The 17,996-nt window shown below is 47.6% G+C and overlaps 6 protein-coding genes across 6 annotated transcripts, besides 1 other annotated feature; 2 read left to right on the top strand and 4 right to left on the bottom strand.

Annotated features, from left to right (window-relative positions):
• Positions 1-325: 325 nt before the first annotated feature.
• On the bottom strand, positions 326-1,003 carry UA08_00906 (hypothetical protein; the record flags this gene model as incomplete). Its single annotated transcript, XM_020260764.1, has 1 exon — positions 326-1,003. The coding sequence occupies one exon, from the start codon at positions 1,001-1,003 to the stop codon at positions 326-328; it is 678 nt and encodes a 225-aa protein (XP_020123852.1).
• Positions 1,004-2,157: 1,154 nt separating this feature from the next.
• On the top strand, positions 2,158-3,259 carry UA08_00905 (hypothetical protein; the record flags this gene model as incomplete). Its single annotated transcript, XM_020260763.1, has 2 exons — positions 2,158-2,686; positions 2,757-3,259. 2 exons carry the CDS (start codon positions 2,158-2,160, stop codon positions 3,257-3,259), a joined length of 1,032 nt encoding a protein of 343 aa, XP_020123851.1.
• A 166-nt stretch (positions 3,260-3,425) lies between these two features.
• UA08_00904 (Chitin synthase C) lies at positions 3,426-6,677 on the bottom strand (the record flags this gene model as incomplete). Its single annotated transcript, XM_020260762.1, has 8 exons — positions 3,426-3,490; positions 3,665-3,722; positions 3,788-4,433; positions 4,510-4,693; positions 4,759-5,605; positions 5,718-6,079; positions 6,140-6,476; positions 6,591-6,677. 8 exons carry the CDS (start codon positions 6,675-6,677, stop codon positions 3,426-3,428), a joined length of 2,586 nt encoding a protein of 861 aa, XP_020123850.1.
• Positions 6,678-8,440: 1,763 nt separating this feature from the next.
• Positions 8,441-8,701: a repeat region (Identified by RepeatMasker using a combination of RepBase library and repeat library created with RepeatScout).
• A 131-nt stretch (positions 8,702-8,832) lies between these two features.
• UA08_00903 (hypothetical protein) lies at positions 8,833-12,783 on the top strand (the record flags this gene model as incomplete). Its single annotated transcript, XM_020260761.1, has 5 exons — positions 8,833-8,990; positions 9,218-9,743; positions 10,047-10,068; positions 10,262-11,139; positions 11,203-12,783. The coding sequence occupies 5 exons, from the start codon at positions 8,833-8,835 to the stop codon at positions 12,781-12,783; spliced, it is 3,165 nt and encodes a 1,054-aa protein (XP_020123857.1).
• Positions 12,784-13,346: 563 nt separating this feature from the next.
• Positions 13,347-15,440, bottom strand: UA08_00902 (hypothetical protein; the record flags this gene model as incomplete). The annotated part of the gene is made up of 2 exons (XM_020260760.1): positions 13,347-13,949; positions 14,004-15,440. The coding sequence occupies 2 exons, from the start codon at positions 15,438-15,440 to the stop codon at positions 13,347-13,349; spliced, it is 2,040 nt and encodes a 679-aa protein (XP_020123856.1).
• A 1,096-nt stretch (positions 15,441-16,536) lies between these two features.
• Positions 16,537-17,960, bottom strand: UA08_00901 (hypothetical protein; the record flags this gene model as incomplete). The annotated part of the gene is made up of 5 exons (XM_020260759.1): positions 16,537-16,569; positions 16,617-16,772; positions 16,836-17,666; positions 17,736-17,838; positions 17,899-17,960. 5 exons carry the CDS (start codon positions 17,958-17,960, stop codon positions 16,537-16,539), a joined length of 1,185 nt encoding a protein of 394 aa, XP_020123855.1.
• Between the last annotated feature and the right edge of the window lie 36 nt (positions 17,961-17,996).

The raw sequence follows: 17,996 nt of genomic DNA, 5'->3' as shown, positions 1-17,996 counted from the left end.
AGAACGGCTTTGATGAAGAGGATATATGTAAAGGAAATGCGGAATTTTTCAACCTCTTGTCGAAAGTTTATGTGACTTCTTCAATGTCGAATTGGATGGAAAACAGGACAATTGTCCAGACAGAATCGTATGCACGAATTAATAACATACATGTATACTATGTAAACCAAAAGAGGATATTCATCTATATACTAGGTATACACATAATTTCCGCCAACCCAAAACCCAATGATATCGTAGACTCATACTCGTTCAATGATGCACCGAAAAATGAAAGACAGGTTGCAAACGGAAAAGAAACGATAAAACCAAACACCTAGCTCCACTAAAACACCCTTCGAACAGGCCTCGTTCTCGAAACCGTGTTCTGAGGAGAACCTGTGCCAACTTCTGAGCAGTCCAGTTTTACCCACACATCGTCAAAAGCATCAAAATTTCTGGGCTTGCAGGCGCTTCTCGCATCGCGGTTCTTCACAGGAGCAACGACGAGTGGTGGATCAATGCAGCCTGCAACCTCATGGACGGTGATATTGCATTGCTGAAAGGGCAAGACGTTGATCAGCTCTGCCTCGACGGAGACGGAGCGTGAGTTAAGGTGTGTGGATGTGGCGATGTGTACGGGCTGGCATTGGCCTTGCGTGATGTTGACCGCTGGTGATCGAATGGTTGTTTTTTCTGTACTGCGGGCAGCCAATAAGGATCGGAATTGGGATCTTTCTGATGGGATCGATGATGACGATGAAGAAGACGGGAGAACGGAAGCCGAGCTGCTCGATGGTGTACGAATGGAAGAAGAGGACGGTGACAAGGTAGGTGAAGCTACTCCTTTTGCTTGACTGACGGAAGATGGTACGATAACTGTGAATTCTTCGACCTCAATAATTTCGGCTGGGCAGTCTTTGTAGAAATTGACCCATGCTTTGCCTCCTGTGATGGCGAGTGTGGGGAGCACGTAGAATAGGGTCAAGGATATGGTGGAGAGGATCTGGGAGAGGTGACGCATTTTTGGATGTGTATTTGTACGTATACAAATTTGAATTGAATATATGCCGTTAGGGCAGGCAATGAGAAGATAAGACTCGGTCAGACGTCGATCGAGAAAGGGCTACTTTTCCTAGGATATCAATGCAGCAAACAGGCAGTAGCACTTACTGTTATATAGGCACTGCCTCCAAACTTTGAAACATCCCAGCACGATATTGGGACGTGATTGTCCATGGCTGGAAAGTTTGGGACGAAGCCCAGAAGGGAAACTCGCCGGCCTCTCATTCAAATGAGCCCTCATCAAGGAAGCATAATTCAATTTCGTCCAATGAAGGGACAACGTTGCAGGCTGGACGCTGCCTGCCACATTCCACAGACGCTTGAGAGCATTCCGCCGCGTCTACAAAGACGCCTGCCATGTCGGACCGTTTTGGCTTTTTCCAACAAAGACTATGGACGTGCGTCAGGGTGGCCGTAGGTAGGCTGGTGGGAAGTGATTCTAGAATGCGTTGGATTCAGCATTTGCTAGAAAGCGTCGAGGCTGGGATTGATGACTGAGGTTGACGTTGTTGAAGTATAGCGTGCTGACCAATCAGAGCGCGGGAACCACGAAGACTTTGTTTTCGCATGAATTGTATGTAGTATAGAACGACAAATAGCCACTGTCTGAATCTGTTAATCTATTCTTCGCGACAAGCACATCTATATCGGTGTTTAACTATATATAATTGAAAAGGACTCATAGGGTCACGGCTAAGCATATATCACAACGACGCGCCACTGGTATGCGTAGCTTAATTAATGAACAAATGACTACGTAGTTAAATTCCAGAAACACCTTTGACATTAGATGAAATGCAGTTTGCACTCCTTGAAACACGTGGGGGCGCAAGATGATCGACAAGCCCTAACCTAACCCTAAAAGTGTAACTATTACCTAGATAGGATATTTTGTCAGTTAAAAAGTAACATGTCCTAGGGCGCGATTTTGCATCAACATGTGGGGTGTGCCCTACTTAATTGGTGTAGCTGGCTTATCAATCTCCACTCTCTTCAAGTAAAACCAGCAGACAAAAGATAAATACCATCTATCTATTTGTACGCAGTGGACACATACATACTCACATACACATGTTCTATCGACAAGGAGACTGATCAGAAGAGGAGAAGAATATGGCTCCACCAGCAGCAGAAAACCAACACCACCATCTGGTGCACCTCCAAGCCGGCCTATTCAACCCCCCGCATGTATTCACTGCGCCCCCAGGCGTAACACTCACCCAAGAACATCATCCCAGCACAGCGCTAGATCAGCTCCATGCCCGCATTCGCAATGCCACTATAATCGTGCTGAGCTATCTACGCATTGACGCCGAGACCCTGTCCAAAGCAGTATCTCCCAACCTCAAATTCATAGCCATCACCGCCGTCGGCACGGATACCGTCGACTTGGAAGCATGTCGCAGACGCGGTATTCGGGTCGCTAGTTGTCCGGGATCCAATGTGGAGTCTGTGACAAATCACGTCATGGCCTTGTATTTTGCTGCAAGACGAAATATCGTGCGCATAGATCGTGCTACTAAAGATGGTACCTGGAAGAGAACGGGGTCAATGTTGGGTGATATGCTGGAGTTTAGGGACGGAGGCTTGTGTTTGACGTGTGACGAAGAGGTTGTGGGAATTCTGGGATATGGTACCGTGGGTCAGTCAGCATTCTTATTTTCTTGAACTATCTTGATTTTGATTGAAAAATGTCAATTGCTAAAATGCAGAGGAAACTGTAGGCAAAAGGGTGGCACAAGTATCACGAGCTCTTGGGATGAAGGTCCTGATATCAGGTCGAAAAGGGGAAGGCCACAGTACAGACACACAGAGAATATCCTTTGATGAAGTCCTCACAAAAAGCACATTATTAGTGATTGCCGTCCCCCGACTCCCAGAGACCATAAACCTGATATCAACAGCCGAGTTTCAGAAGATGTCATACAAGACCGTCCTGATCAACGTCTCTCGCGGCGGCATAGTCGACGAAGCCGCGCTTTTGCAAGCGCTCAAGGACCGGAGTATCCACGGTGCAGCAACCGATGTGTTTGCCGTCGAACCCGCATCTGCTGAGACTTCGCCTCTACTGGCAGAGGATACGAGTGGGCTGAACTTGACGCTGAGTCCTCATGTGGCTTGGTGTGCGGACAAGACGGCGAAGAACTATGCGTCCATGTCACCTATGAATGTAATGAACTTTCTCCTTGGTAGCCCGACAAACCTGGTTGTGTGATAGCATTTGCTGTGCCAATGCCATTGTCCATTGTTAGTTACGGCATCGTTTTTCGAAATGAAAAAATATTGGCAGTTTGCCATGGTAGATTTTAAAATTTGATTAGTTACTGTACCATATTCTGTCATTTTCTCTAATTCGTACAGAATGTAGGTAGCACCAAGCCCTAATCCATCTGCCGCTCCTTGACTGTACGGAGACACTTCTGCTTCTCTTCATGTAAATAACATTCTATATCATATAGGAAAATAACAAAACACAATTACATATAAAAGACACGCCATGCATGATACATCAAGGAAATTTTAGAACATAGTTCAGAAGATCAACGCCGAGATACGCAGCAGAGAATGCCAGAGCGAACCAAGAACCACATAGAACCTATGAAGCGGAAGAGTGACAGACCTGCTGTGGCCCACAAGATGACCTTGAAGTACCATGTAGTACGGACGGTAGATGTATTCTATAGCATTCACGTTAGCACTTGGTATAAGCCAAAATCGGGAAAAAAAAAAAAGAATTACATACCGTCAGACACAGTCTATCTATGCCCGTGCTCGTAATCAGTAGTACGAGTAGCAAGTTACTGAAAACCCATAGCAGAACCAGGGCTGTGCGGAAGTTTCGATAGGAGTCGTCAAGGCTCACAGTCTTCTCTTCCTTGGGCTCGACCCACGGAGTCAAAGCGCGTTTCACAGTAGCCTCAAATTGGCTGTCGATGTCGGCCTGGGGCTTGTTGATTTCCTCAATGAAATTGTTCTTGTTGTCGTCGTCCTTCTGAGTTTGCACCGAGGGCAGGTTTTCAGCCTTGTCCGATCCCTTTGTACCCCATGAAACATCGTGCCAGTTGCAGAAGGCGTACACCATGAGGATGTTGATGGAGGTGGTCATGCCCAAAAAGTAGGACCACGAGCTAGTCAAGATGTGCCATGGGTCGAGGTATAGGACACTGGCAACAATGTAGATTCCGTATGTGGAAGCCAAGGCAATCAGCACGATACCGCCACCACTGGAGCTGAAAAAGGACGAGATGAAGGAGCTGAAGCCTTGGTCGAAATTGAAGTCCATAATGCCGCCGGTAAATGCGTTGACAACTAGGTAAAAGGAGAGCACAAGCACATAGAATTGGACGAGAGAAAAGTAAAGGAAGGAGAGCGTGTAAGCAAGTTTTGTTCTGTAGGGATTCGCTCGTCGTTAGTTACTGAATAGATAATAACATAACCTTCTTGATCGAATTAGTTTTGACATACCCTTTCGGACGATTTCCAAGAGCCAATACGAATTGTAGCATCAAAGTAAAGATATAGCCGTATTGGACAAAGGTATTGACGATAGGACTGGCTTTGTTTCCGAATGGCCATCCCTTTTCCTTGTTGGACTCGCCGGGAGTACCAACCAGGTCCATGATGACAGTGCTAGTAAGCCAGTAAGAGCCTGAGAAGAGAATATATTAGCTTTTTGAGGAATAAAAAAACCCAAATGTGAGAACTAAGACATACCCAAGGCAAACCAAGTCATGATCAGTTGGAAGAAATTGTACAGCATCTGAATGTGAAGGAAAATGAGTCGAATAATATTATGCCCACTACTGTAGATACGGCCAAAGTGCATCATAGAATAAAGACCAGCTGCAAAAGAACCGTTCAGCCAACGACGTCTCTGACTGATAAATTCAGCTGCTGCCTCTGGCACATCGGTCTCTCCCTTGGATGCTTTAACGTAACTGAGATGCCATTTAAAGCCGGCTTTGGCAACTAATTCGAAGCAAAGAATTCGATCTTCAGCCAAGAACATGTTCTTTTTGAAGATATTCATGCCTTCAATACCCTTTTTCCCGAGTCGCTTGGATAAAGTATGATCTCCGTGGAAGTACTGTTCCAATGGGCGACCCATAATTGCGCGGTAGCGATAAGCCGAAAATGCACCTGGCAGCACACTCACGTAACCGAAAGAACTCTCTAGAGGCTTATCCAAGATATTTGAAATTTTATATTCGAAGTTTTGCGCAGCGACCAAAGGATTCAAAACTTTGCGCCATCCGGCTCCCAACATGGCGTGGATCTCTCCGCAAGCACCTCCCAAATTTTTATCATTATAGAATCCCTCCCAGAGAGCGAGGAGAGATTTAGGTCCTGGCTTAGTACCGGCGTCCAGGAGAATCACAACTTCGGGATTTAGGATCCGGCTGAATGCGTTAAAAAGCCAACGATGAGAATTGATCTTTTTGCTGTTCTTCTGTTTGAGACAGAACATCATCTGGACGGGGGGCAAATTGCTTGCCTCATCTCCGTGTGGGCGGATTAGTTGTTGTGTAGGGGTGACTGAAAGTTGTGTCGTGTATTCAAACTGAGTCAACAGGTTAGTACCATCATCCATGTGAAAACACCAAATGCCAAAACCCAGGCTAGTTTGCCTCGGGGTCGAATTTCAGGCAGAGTTGCGGAATGTGTCTACTCACAATATGAGCAACAGTCTCTCTGCCGTCAATTTCTTTTTTCATAATGCCGTCCTGGTAGACACCGATTGTGGCGAGGAGATCCAGCGTGTTTTTATCACATGGCTCGATTCCGTCGAAAATCAGACACACTGCGATCTTCTGCCATGCTGGACCTCCCTTGTTCCAGAACTCGGATTTTTTGAGGTTGACAATATCACGGATATTCTGCATAACACCGTGAAGGGTACGTGCCGTTAGCACTTTATCTTCATTGTAGTATGTAATAGCTATGAGCAGCTCCGTGTGTCGATTGAAGATTGCTGGTCGTAAATTGTATCCATTCCTCAGCGTGAATTCGTCCGGGTCACAAGTGGCCGCCGTGTCTGTAAGGTCGAATGTCAGCCATTTATCCTAAAGTTATATTCGTTTCTTTGGGTACCAACAGCGCATGAACATGAACTCCTCATGGAAAGCTTCCTCGACATCACGGTATTTGGGTTGAATTGCATTCTGAATAGCACTAGGAACTGGGTAATCGACGCTGAGAACGGATCCTTGGACAAGCTTAATTTTTCTCGTTCCGTATCGCCGTAGAGCGTCTGTCCTGCTGCCTTGTCTCGAAGCCGGTTTTTCAGTCCCCAGACCCTCGTGAAAACCAGTTGATTCTGCTTCCGGTGCAGCGAACGCCGTCGGCCCGCTGTCGTTCAATGTGTACCGGCGCACGGAGTCGGTTGGTGTTGTCGGGGCATCAAGTGAGATACCATAATTACTACCCGAGTCCTGACGATGCAACAGCGATTGCTCTTGTTCCTTTTCCTCAAGTCAGGGCGAGTGGGTTCTTCTTCGAAAGCGTGAAAAAAAAAAAAAAAGACATGAAAAAAAAAAAAATCTTACGCTTCTAACGCTTTGGGCTGGAGAGGGAACTCGATAGTAGCCACCCTGGTGATCCAGATTGGGCGAGTAGGGCCTTGGAGAGCCCATTTGGAATTTGATTGCTGAAAAACAAATTCTGTGTTTAGTCTACACAGAGACAAGAGAAAACAAACGGAGAAGTGAGAAGACCGGTTTACATATACATATCCACAAAAACTTTAGCCAGTTGAATTAGGGGCTAGGGAACCAAATATAGAGATTCCCAGAAGCCGCTGGCCAGTACAGCAAGCACTGAGCCACACCAAAGATAGATGGTTCTATTTTTTCTCTCCTCCTGCCCCTGAGGGCCGAGGCTGCCAAGGGGAAAGAAAGCGCGCAAAACATCGACGAGGCGGGGCGGTGCATCCAAGTCCCTGGTCCAAGGACGCTGTCGGTCCCAGTGGCAGAAGCCACTGGTGATAGAATTTCTAGTCGCATCCATAGAAAATTTCCTTTTACCAGCTAGTTCGTGGTTGGGCCCACTTGGTTAGGATGAATATCTTAGCCGGAAATTATAGATCGGAATAGCGCGCAAGATAGCCTGCTCGTAGGAGGACAGCTGAGCTTCTTGTGGGTAAGTACGAAGTACTAAGGCTATGCTCGCGAGAGAAAATGGTATCTCGGATTCAAGTGCGAGGAGGAAGAACGTGAGTTTGCAATTCGGTTGACACTGTGATCCAACTCGGCTGGAGACTGCGTAAGCTACCTAATAGCGATTCACAGACTGAAAGCATAAAACAATTAAATGCATTGATGATTGATCTAACCGCGTCTCCAACGTGCCATGCACCGGCCAGTATCAATTATGCGACCTCGCTTACGTCGGCCCGCCACGCGTCGCCCGGGCGGGCCCGGAGTCGGCCATAAAAATATAAAGCGAACGGCGGCGCTGCCTTGGGAGGCGTATGGGGAAGGCTAGGCTGTGACATGTTTATTTGTGTTCCCCCCGGGGTGAAAGGAACAAGTGTAGAGCACACAATATAGTTAGTCGTTGCGAAGATCCAGAGAAGCAAAGAGGAAGACGAGGGAGGAGGAAGGTAAGCTAAGCTTTGGGGGCCCACTTGCGCTAGCCCCATGCGGTCTAGGGCCGTTGTCCGACTTTGTCTGTGTTCGCCTGCTCTCTCCTCTCCCTCTCGTCATTATTGCTGTATGCTATGTATGATACGGTAATATGCCTTTTCTATCGCCATCGCTGGCATTTGAAATGCTCCAACATCATACAGCACTTCTTACTTGCCTTTGCTCCAAGCAGACCATCTCACCTTCTCATCCGAACTATCCGAACTGGTATCCGTGCACCAGTTCGTGATGTGCGTTAGCTATATTGTACTAACTAGGTAGTTATATCGAAGATCCTGAAGATCGATTCTATCAACCATGCAACGTCTACTCACAGAGATAACCACTTGCATTCAGCCATTCTGCGCATTAAGCCAACAGCCACCTGCAGCCAGCAGTAGGCGAATAGCTTCGCATGCGATAGTGCAAGTCTGTCCTGCACGAAACCAGGAAAATTGTGGAATCAAGCAAAAATACTTTGACCGCTGAAAGTGTCGTTGCAAGAGGTAGCCACTAGGAACCCAAAACTACAGTGAGAAGTTTGCATTGCGGCAATACAGCAGAAGAGATATACAAAGTAGGCTTGATAATACTTTAAGCCTTGTGTTTCCAGGATGAGTAATCTTGGTTGTTGGGAATTAAGTGGCCTGCACTGACTAACTCAGGATTACCTGCTAATGGTCTTTCTTTGATCATCATCCAACAACAGATGTTGATTCTTTCTCATAGAGGCTTCATTGAGTCGAGTCTCGACTTGTCAGATAATCTTGAATGCCTGAACAATCTGGCATCATTCGGGAGTGTCGCCAAGCCCACGACCATTTGGAAACAATGAACGTGTCAGATATCACAAAAGGTTTTATATAAGGATAAAGACCATTGGCAGAAAAATGTATGAGATCAGTCTCAGGTAGATCTCAGAGAATGTGGTGGAAGATTGGGGTTACTAGTTAAATAGCAAGAGAAATCATCAAAATGTATTTTTCTATACATCCGTTTATCAGTCATTCAGAATCGCCATTTTCTTCTAATCCATTTTTTAGCATATTATGCGTCATTTTTGACTCACCTAGCACTGAGACACGCGATAGACATAGAGTTACCTAGGTAGGGTACATTGGTCGAAATCAATCTTAACGAGTTATATCTTTGTCACCCTACAATCATGGAAAATACCAACACTCTCTACTATTTTACGGTACAACTTGACGGCACAACCAAACAGAATATTGGTACTTGGCGGTTCACAGGTCACGGAAAAAATGAAGCCAACCCCCTGCTGATTCCCGAGGGGGTTTATGATACGTCCTTAGAGATACACAGGTGCGAACCAAACGATAAACCTCATGCAAGTTGGGAAATCACTCGCACTAGAATCAATGATCATCGACCACGTTTTTGTCAACCCAAATGCTGTGAATCTCACAACCAAGACAATTCAGAAGCAGTCCGTGTTTCAGTCAGATTATCAAAAGGCAAAATTTTGGAAAAGAAATACATCCGCAAGTACAGAAGTCAACCAATATATGCAACTCTGTCTCACTGGGAAGTCTTGACTTCAAACAAGGCCACAACCTTTTAACTATACAAGGAGATATCACCGTGCTTCTTCCACAGAAGAAGGACAGCCTGACATTGGGAAATCAAATTTTACGGTACTGGCTTCAAGTTGAAAATCATCTACAGGAGAACCAAGAATGTTCGTTCGCGCGTGATGACGGTGGTTTTAATGTTGCACGTCCAGAGAGTAGCCTTAGCTACTCGACTGATGGCGGTTTCAATGTTGCACCCTCAGAGAGTAGTCATAGCTACGTGACTGATGGCAGTCTCAACGTTGTGCGCAAAAATAAAGATTCCTCTGCTTCTAATAGCTCGAAGAATGGTGGTCTCAATGCTATATCTAAGCGCAAAGATGTCTCTTCTTCCAACAATTCGAAGAATAGCAGTCTCAATATTGCGCATAAGCACATAGATACCTCTGCTTCTAACAATTCAAAGAATGGTGGTCTCAATGCTGTACGTAAGCAAAAGGATCCCTCTGCTTCCAACAATCCAAGGGATGGTGGCTTCAATGTTGTACGTGAGCGAAAAGCCAAGAACTAGGTTGATAATCAGTGCAACAAACAATGGCCACTTCCTTTTCTTGCTTTCTTTCCCCCTTTTATACAACTATTCACTCATTGACTGTTCGACAATGGTGATGCCAGCATATATGATATCACTCCCTGACAGTTACTTGATGCCCTCTCTTGTTTGGTCTTTATTTCCTAAACTGCGATGTTGTGTGCTTACTACTCAAGTTACTTCTATAGTGAATCTATATACAAAATGATGCAATCTCTTGATCGATAAGATAAGATAACAATAACAGCCAGACAGAAGTTCCAGAACGCCCGGATTAGTAAGGAAGAAGAGATTGCTAACCATATACGGTTAGTTCAGTCACTAGGCAAGTTAGACTCAAGTTAGTTGCTTATCTCCTCAGTGACACACCCCAACGACGTTTCAAGCTATAGAGCATATCTCCATGCATTGACGAAACTGAGCTATGCCATGACATAGAAGGACCGATTTATTAATACTGTTTTGACAAGCGTTGTCCAATGACACCATGGACTATCGCACAATGGCGGCCGTGGGGAATACCTCGAGCACGCCGTCTCCGGAATTCGAGGCTGCACATAGCAGCTTGAATAACGACAATTACGGCAATGAAGATACGGACTTGGACGTGGATATGATAGCACTGAGAACCTCGGCGCAGAGCTTCACTCCACGCTCGTTGATTGTCGGTCTCGGCATCGGGACTCTGATCGTATTCTCCAATACATACTTTGGTCTTCAAACGGGCTGGATGAGTCTCATGACCATGCCATCGTCCTTGATTGGCTTTGCCGTATTCAAGAGCTTGTCAAATCATCTTTCCTTTCCCTTCACTCCCGTCGAGAATGTGCTCATTCAGACAGTTGCCGGTGCCGTGGGAACCATGCCACTAGGCTGTGGCTTTGTCGGCGTCATTCCCGCTCTGGAATTTCTTCTGAGAGACGGCGAAGACGGCCCATCGGGTGATGGCGGCACTGGTGAAGGCGGACCACTGAATGTGGGTTTCTGGAAGCTGGTGATATGGAGTCTTGGTGTTTGCCTGTTTGGCGCCATCTTTGCCGTCCCGTTGCGGAAGGAGGTGATTATTCGAGAGAAACTCAGGTTCCCAAGTGGGACTGCAACAGCCTTGATGATTAGAATGCTGCATGGAACGTCTGCGGATAAAAAGCCCGGGGATGCGAATCGACGACTTCTTGCGGCCGAGCACGAAGCGCCTGGTCAGATGCGATCGGCGTCAAATACTCCCACCAGAATACCTGTTTCTTCCGCATCTACAAGGCCTATTGTAGAGACCAAAGGTGATGCACGTACCGATTGGAGATCAAAGATCCGTTTGCTGATCGGAGCATTTGCTGTTTCAGCTTTTTATGTTTGTGTGCCCGTTACTACTACTTGCTGGAAGATTATCATGAATTGTTAACGAAGGATATAGACCCTATTTTCATATTTTGTTCCCCAAGTCCGCGATCTTCCCATCTTCGGGCCTTCCCTTGCTCAGAACTGGCTATGGACCCTAAACCCATCTCCGGCCTATGTCGGACAGGGGATCATCATGGGTCCTTCGACTTCAATGCACATGCTATTCGGGGCATTTCTTGGTTGGGCGATTTTGTCTCCTATTGCCAAACATAATAATTGGGCACCGGGGCCTGTCGGTGACTGGGCCGACGGAAGCAAAGGCTGGATTATATGGGTGTCTTTGGCGATCATGCTCGCGGATTCTATTATCAATCTGGGCTGGCTTATACTGCGCACATCATACGGGTCGTTGCCATGGCTCAAAGTCAAGGTGCGGTCCTTCCAACGCAGTGACTTGGAAAGGACTGATCGCTCGAACGTTGAATACTCTGCTCTACACCCGCACGCTGAAGTCCGGGGAGGATTTACAACTATCATCGAAGAAGACGAACGGGACGCCCCATCTTCAGAACTGGTCTCCAACAAAACCGTTGCCATATTCCTACCGCTCACGTTGGTTTTGAATGTTATCTGTATGCACATCGCCTTTGGCGATATCATTACCCCATTCCTTTCAACTCTTGCCACTCTACTAGCAGTCCTTCTCTCGATCATGGGCGTTCGCGCCCTGGGAGAAACAGACCTCAACCCCGTCTCTGGGATCAGCAAACTCACCCAACTCATCTTCTCTCTCGCCACGCCTGCATCATTGCACACCCGACGCTCCGCCGTAGTCACCAACCTTCTCGCCGGCGCAGTCTCCGAAGCCGGCGCCCTTCAGGCAGGAGACATGATGCAAGATCTCAAAACGGGCCATCTACTCAACGCAAGCCCCAAGGCGCAATTCTACGGACAATTAATCGGCAGCGTTTTCGGTGCCGTGCTCTCTACAGTAGTGTACAAGATGTACGTCAATGTCTACCCGGTTCCTGGCGACCAATTCCAGATCCCCACCGCTTTCGTTTGGATTTTCACTGCGCGCCTGGTCACTGGCCAAGGTCTTCCGCCAATGGCATGGCAGGTCTCTATCCTGTTTGGTGCAATTTTTGTTGCTACCACCGTGTTACGAATCGTGGCTTCTACTACTACATTATTTAGTGGTGGTAATAGACGAGTGCCTCCATCGTGGATATCGTTTGTGCCGGGTGGCATTGCCGTTGCGGTGGGCATGTTTAATGTTCCCTCTTTCACGCTGGCGCGAGCTATTGGGGGGATTATAGCTTGGTGGTGGGCTCGACCGAGTTCCCCTCCTCCGTCTGATCGTGAATCGATCAACACGAACTTACCTCCTACTGCCGTTGGGGATATAGCAACCACTACCGAACAGAATGAAACATCGTCATTCCTCATGTCCGAAGAGGAAAATGTGCAACCACCACCACCACTAGCAACTACCACCGTAATACAAGAAACGACACCCACATCACTCGTAGATTCCGGTGAAGACACATCATCATCCACCGTTGTTGTCCTCGCATCAGGACTGATTCTTGGCGAGGGTGTATTGAGCATTGTGAATTTGATTTTTGCCGGGTTGGGGGTGCCGCATTTATGAGTGAGAAAGGAATGGGATAAAAAAATAAACAAGGGGTGGGATTAAGCACCTCAAGCAGAAGGTGTGGTATTTACTCACAATAAAACGGAGAGGCTAGAGCTGAAGATGCGTAGAAAATTTCAACTAATCTATCTACCTAATACGTACATACAACAACACATCACCCACGCATCAGCTATGAAAATCATCAAGCAATCAATGCCGTTGGGAGAATAACTTCTTTTTATATACATACACAATAACATGGGGAAAAATGTATTTGACATGAAAAAAATTGAAAAGAGAAGAGAAGACAGATGTCGACGACCATGCGTACGTAAGAGCTTTGATACTCAATCAAATGGTCAATAACACAGCTGGGAAAACGAGGACAAAATGATTGTCCTTTAAAATGAAGAATAAGAATGTTGCTGTTGTGCTCTAAAAGAATACAACAGAAAAAGAAAGAAAGGAAGTATGAAGGGAAGCAATAAAATAGAAACATGAATGAAAAGAAATGATCTGATAGAAGAGATTGGAAACGGGTATCATTATAAGATAAGAACTTCGAGCCCAATCTACTGTTATTGCTGACCGCCGACAGCCTTCCTCTCGATAGGTGACTGCGGACGTCCATTGATTTGAAGTTGTGGTGGTGGTGGAGGCGGTCCAGAGGGAACCGAGGCCGGGGTTGGATGTACAACAGGAGGGCCGGGTAAAGGACCAGTTGGCGGTGCAAGAGGACTCTGTCCGTGGTGAATAACCGGACGTCCACCCATCTGGCCTACACTGGCACTGTTACTACGCGATCGTCTACCAGCTGGACTGGCCGGGCGTGAACCTCCCGGTGTCAATGGGAAGGGTGCATCGACACTACCACGAGCGGGTCCCGGAGACATCGAACGTGGGCTTCCGGGGGGAGGTGGGAATTGCGGCAAGCCGGAATTTGTGGGTGTCATAGGACGACCGTCACTGTAGAAACGTGGAGGACCCCCTCTTTGGGCCGGCGGAGGTCCCATACGGCCGCCACCTGGGGACATGGGCCTACCATTGGGTCCCATAATTGGCGGACCCCGAGGACCGGGACCAGGAGGACCTGGTGGGCGTCGAGGCTGAAGCGGTCTTGCAGAGAGACAGGTGCGTGGCGCGATACCTTTGATTGTACCATCCATACTAGAGCATTGGGTCTATTGGATGTTAGTAAAAGCGAGCACTTAGATAATTAGAAGACTTGATCTTACCCATCCATCATCATATGTCTTTAACAATCGCACTAGTTGACCAGCGCGGAGTTCCATTTCATCGGCTAAAGAAGGTGCAAAATCCATTTGCACTCGGTGGACGTTGCTAGAGAATGGCGCGCCACCTACGACTGGAGATTGGGGTCGAGAGCCGGAACTTTCAACGTATTCGGGGGACTGAGTGCGTGTTTCAGCAGGCTTATCATCAGACTTTGAGACTGCGCTGGCAGCATCGCCTCCTATAACCGCAGCTGCGACTGCACCAGCGGCTGTAGCTTCGATTGGCTCAGTAGACGATCCAGGTACGGCAGGAGGGTTAGGAACATCAGAAATGCTCCCGGTTGGCGAGGAGGTCAGGTCTCTCACTGGAGACGAAGCTGAAGGCGCATCCTTGGAAATAGGTGAAGGAGGAGACCCAGCATGGGCGCCATTGTCAAATGGGTTAGCAGGATCTGTGAATGGATCTTGACGAGGCTCGGCTTGTGGAGGAATATGCGCTGAACCACCATAGGGACGCTCGGACGTTTCTTCAATATGTGCAAGACCAGCTGCGCCGGCCGTAGTTGTCATTGCGGTGCCCACTGCTGCGCCAGCAGCTCCTTCAGCAGGTTGATTGAAGAGAGGATTGAATTGAGTAATTGGACGCAAGCTGACACGAGGGGCGACGGAACGCCTTGATGGATTGGAGGGATATGTTGCCATTGCAACTGACGGTGCGGGAACGCTGGCTACTGGTGGTGATGGTGCTTGTCTTGGTGCACTAAATTTCTCATTTTCTGCCGCCACCGCGGCTTCCGCTTGCTGTCTGTTCTTTCTCTGCCTGTGCAGCCAGAAGAATATCAACCCTGCAATAATACCCACCCCCAATACGACACCGATAGCAATTCCTGCTTTAGCACCTCCCGAGAGGCCGTTAGAACTCGATGCAGACGCAGTGGACGAAGCAGAAGCAGTCGACGAAGAAACCTGGTCTAATGCACTGGTGATCGAAGATGTGGTGGACGATGAGGCAGTCGCGGAAGTGGCTGTTGAAAAAGTGGACGTATATTGACTCGAGGTTGTCGATGAAGAGGTCGACGAACTAGTTGACGAGCTGGTTGATGAACTTTTCGAGCTCGTGGAGCTGGTTGAGCTGGTTGAGCTTGTCGACGTAGTAGGCTTACTGGTGGTCTCCGGAGCTACTGTTGATGTCTGAGAAGGTTCAGACGTAGAATCGGCGACTGACGATGTGGGTTCAGTAGTACTGGCAGGATCAGTGCCAGTGACATATCCTCCTATTGCGCCTGTAAAGGTGGGCGACGCAGTCACATATACAATGGAGACGGCGTCTTCAACAGCTGATGTCGTCGTCTTCTTATCATCGCTGATTCCAAAGAAGCTGTCTATATCTGAGAAGACATTTCGCCTCTCATGATGGTGAGAATGGCCATGTGACATGGTGATGACTATTCAAGCCGTGGATAGTCAAGAGCAGAAGTTAGGGTTTCTCGTTACGAAAGGACCAGGTCGAGAGCATATAGACTATGCTAAGGGAGTAAAATGTTGCGAATCGTGAATTGCGGTAGTGAACGTGACGACACAACGCTGGGATCTCGGTTGCCAGCGCCAAAATAGAAAGAGAACGTGGGGTAAGGAACGAAATCAGACCACAGCCTGTGCAAGTCAAACAATATACGCGACGAGCATCCAGGCTACAGCAGAATATTGGCGTGGTGGAGGGGTTCACCACATGAAAGAATGTAAAGAGCCACGAGGGAGAGAGAGATGGCGAGGGAAGAATATGCGAGGAAGGAAGGAGGTTATGTTTCACCGTTTCACGGCCTGAGGCTTGCCCTTGGGGGCACATTGCACAATGAAAACCATATTTGTTGTAACGCGGGTAACAATACCGGGCATGGCGGGGTTGCTTGGGGCAAACCCACCAACGACAGCCGCCCGAGGATGTATTGTGCCTGGTAACGCATCGGTATTGTGGCGTCGGCGCTAATCGGTTCTGAGTTTGCAGGGCTCAAAGCACTTCAAACACTGGCCAATCATCAGCCCGAGTTCGTCCGTGCGGCACAATTGCATTTCCCAATCAGGCTAATGTAATGCATACCATACCGAAAAATACAGCAGCCATTCCCTGGCTAAAGAGGCTGTTCATTTCCCGCCTGAGCGCGGATTGGCTGTCTGTTTCAATACAAGCGCTGTCGGAGCGTCGCGGATCCGGCTATCATCACACAATATTAATAATACAGATGATGCTAGCTAGGATAAGTTACCTCGAAAGCAAATGTTGTGGCAAGTGTCCTGGTGGAAGACAATGATAGCTATCTCTATATCTCGTAGATGGAACGGAGATTTTACGTGACTTGGGTCCATTGTGGTGGGTATGGCTAGCGTTTTGCCTAAAATAAATATAGAAGTGCGATATATGAATATACATTATACGATAATGCAGCTTACGTGAAATTCACAAAGAGCCAGATATATATAATCGTTGAATACTTTGTTCAGCAATCACTCCACCTTCAAATTCCGATGGTCTAGTCTATTGCAACGATAGGAAAGGGTGATCCAAAGCCTGAACATCGTTAGCATCATTCTCTAAAGCTCCGACAATTTGCGTACCTGTGTGGCCGTCAGTCTTGAGGAGCTCTCATAACATATCAGCTTGCTGACCAAGTCGCGGCCTTGAGACGACGCTCCCTGGAGGATTTCCTCCCACGGCTTAGCGGGATATTTATAAAACTCAAATTTGCCCCAGTCTGGAAGCCTTGCCGATTCCTATAAAACCGTCAGATAACGTAGAGCAAGCAATGTCCGAGGAGGTGCAATGTCAATACGTACCGGCCACACCCCAGTGTTTGGAGTCCCCAAAGTAGTAAATATCGATCGAATGAGAGCAAGGTCACTACCAAGGTCTCCCGAGTCGAAAAGCTGGCGATGATGCACACCCACTGCTTCTGCTACTACGCAGCCAGCAGCCCACAAATCCAAGCTTGTGTTATAATCTTTCGAGCCAAACAGAACTTCAGGCGGCCGGTAGCAGGTGGTGCCGACATCGTTGATCTTTTGTGTTGCTGGTTCTGAGCCCGAATCACCTTCCATCCATGAGATGCCAAAGTCAGATATATATGCTGGTCCTGCCGGGGTTGCCAACAGAATGTTCGAGGGCTTAACATCCCTATGGATAATACCGAGCTGGTGCACATGTGCCAACCCGTTGAATAAATCCCTCAAATGAGACTTGATTTGAGAGGGCGTCAGGATATCCTGACGAAGCAGCTCTTCAAAGTTGTATCTCATATAAGGGAAAACTAATATAAACCGACCACCCACCAAGTCAAAGGTCTCGAGCAGGGGGATAACATATCTATTTTTTGCCTGTCGCAAAAGACGTGCTTCTCGTTTAGAGTCATGTGGAGGACCCATCATATGAGGAGTCGTGACTTTTAGGGCGACCAGGGTGCCATCGGCAGACCGAGAGCGGTAAATAGTAGACATCAAGCCATCAAAGTGGTGTATACAGCGCTTATATGCACCAATTACAATGGTATCATTCACATTGAATTCATCTTCTTCGTCTGATCGGGCTTTGGGGCTACCGATTACTGGCGCAGCCGAATACTGGGCCTCGCTTTCGTCGATTGCTTGTTGACATAGAGAATCGTACTCTAGCTACTCGCACGGTGAGCAATTGTCCATTACGAGACAATGTCAAATGCCTTTCACAATGCGAGGCCGGACCTTTGAGACAGCTTTGTTGTAGGCTTCGCCCTCATAACGGGTAGCATGCGACTGAGCTTCGGCAAAGCTTGCAGAGGGCGACGCATGGCGATAGGCGGATGTGCTGCACAACGATGAGAACTACAGAAAAAGAAAAAAGACACCGCGCAGTAGGACTACTCACATTGCTTGGATTGTTGTCAGTCTGTCGCTAAAACCAAGGGCGGCCTTCCAGTCGTCGGGCATGGTGATGTGTGAGAGAGAGAGAGAGTTGACGGCGAG

The sequence above is a fragment of the Talaromyces atroroseus genome, assembly GCF_001907595.1.
Source record: "Talaromyces atroroseus strain IBT 11181 chromosome Unknown scaffold_0, whole genome shotgun sequence".
In the NCBI taxonomy this organism is placed as follows: Eukaryota; Fungi; Ascomycota; class Eurotiomycetes; order Eurotiales; family Trichocomaceae; genus Talaromyces; species Talaromyces atroroseus.
The sequence above is the reverse complement of the archived record's forward strand: the minus strand, read 5'-3'. Positions and strand labels throughout refer to the sequence as shown.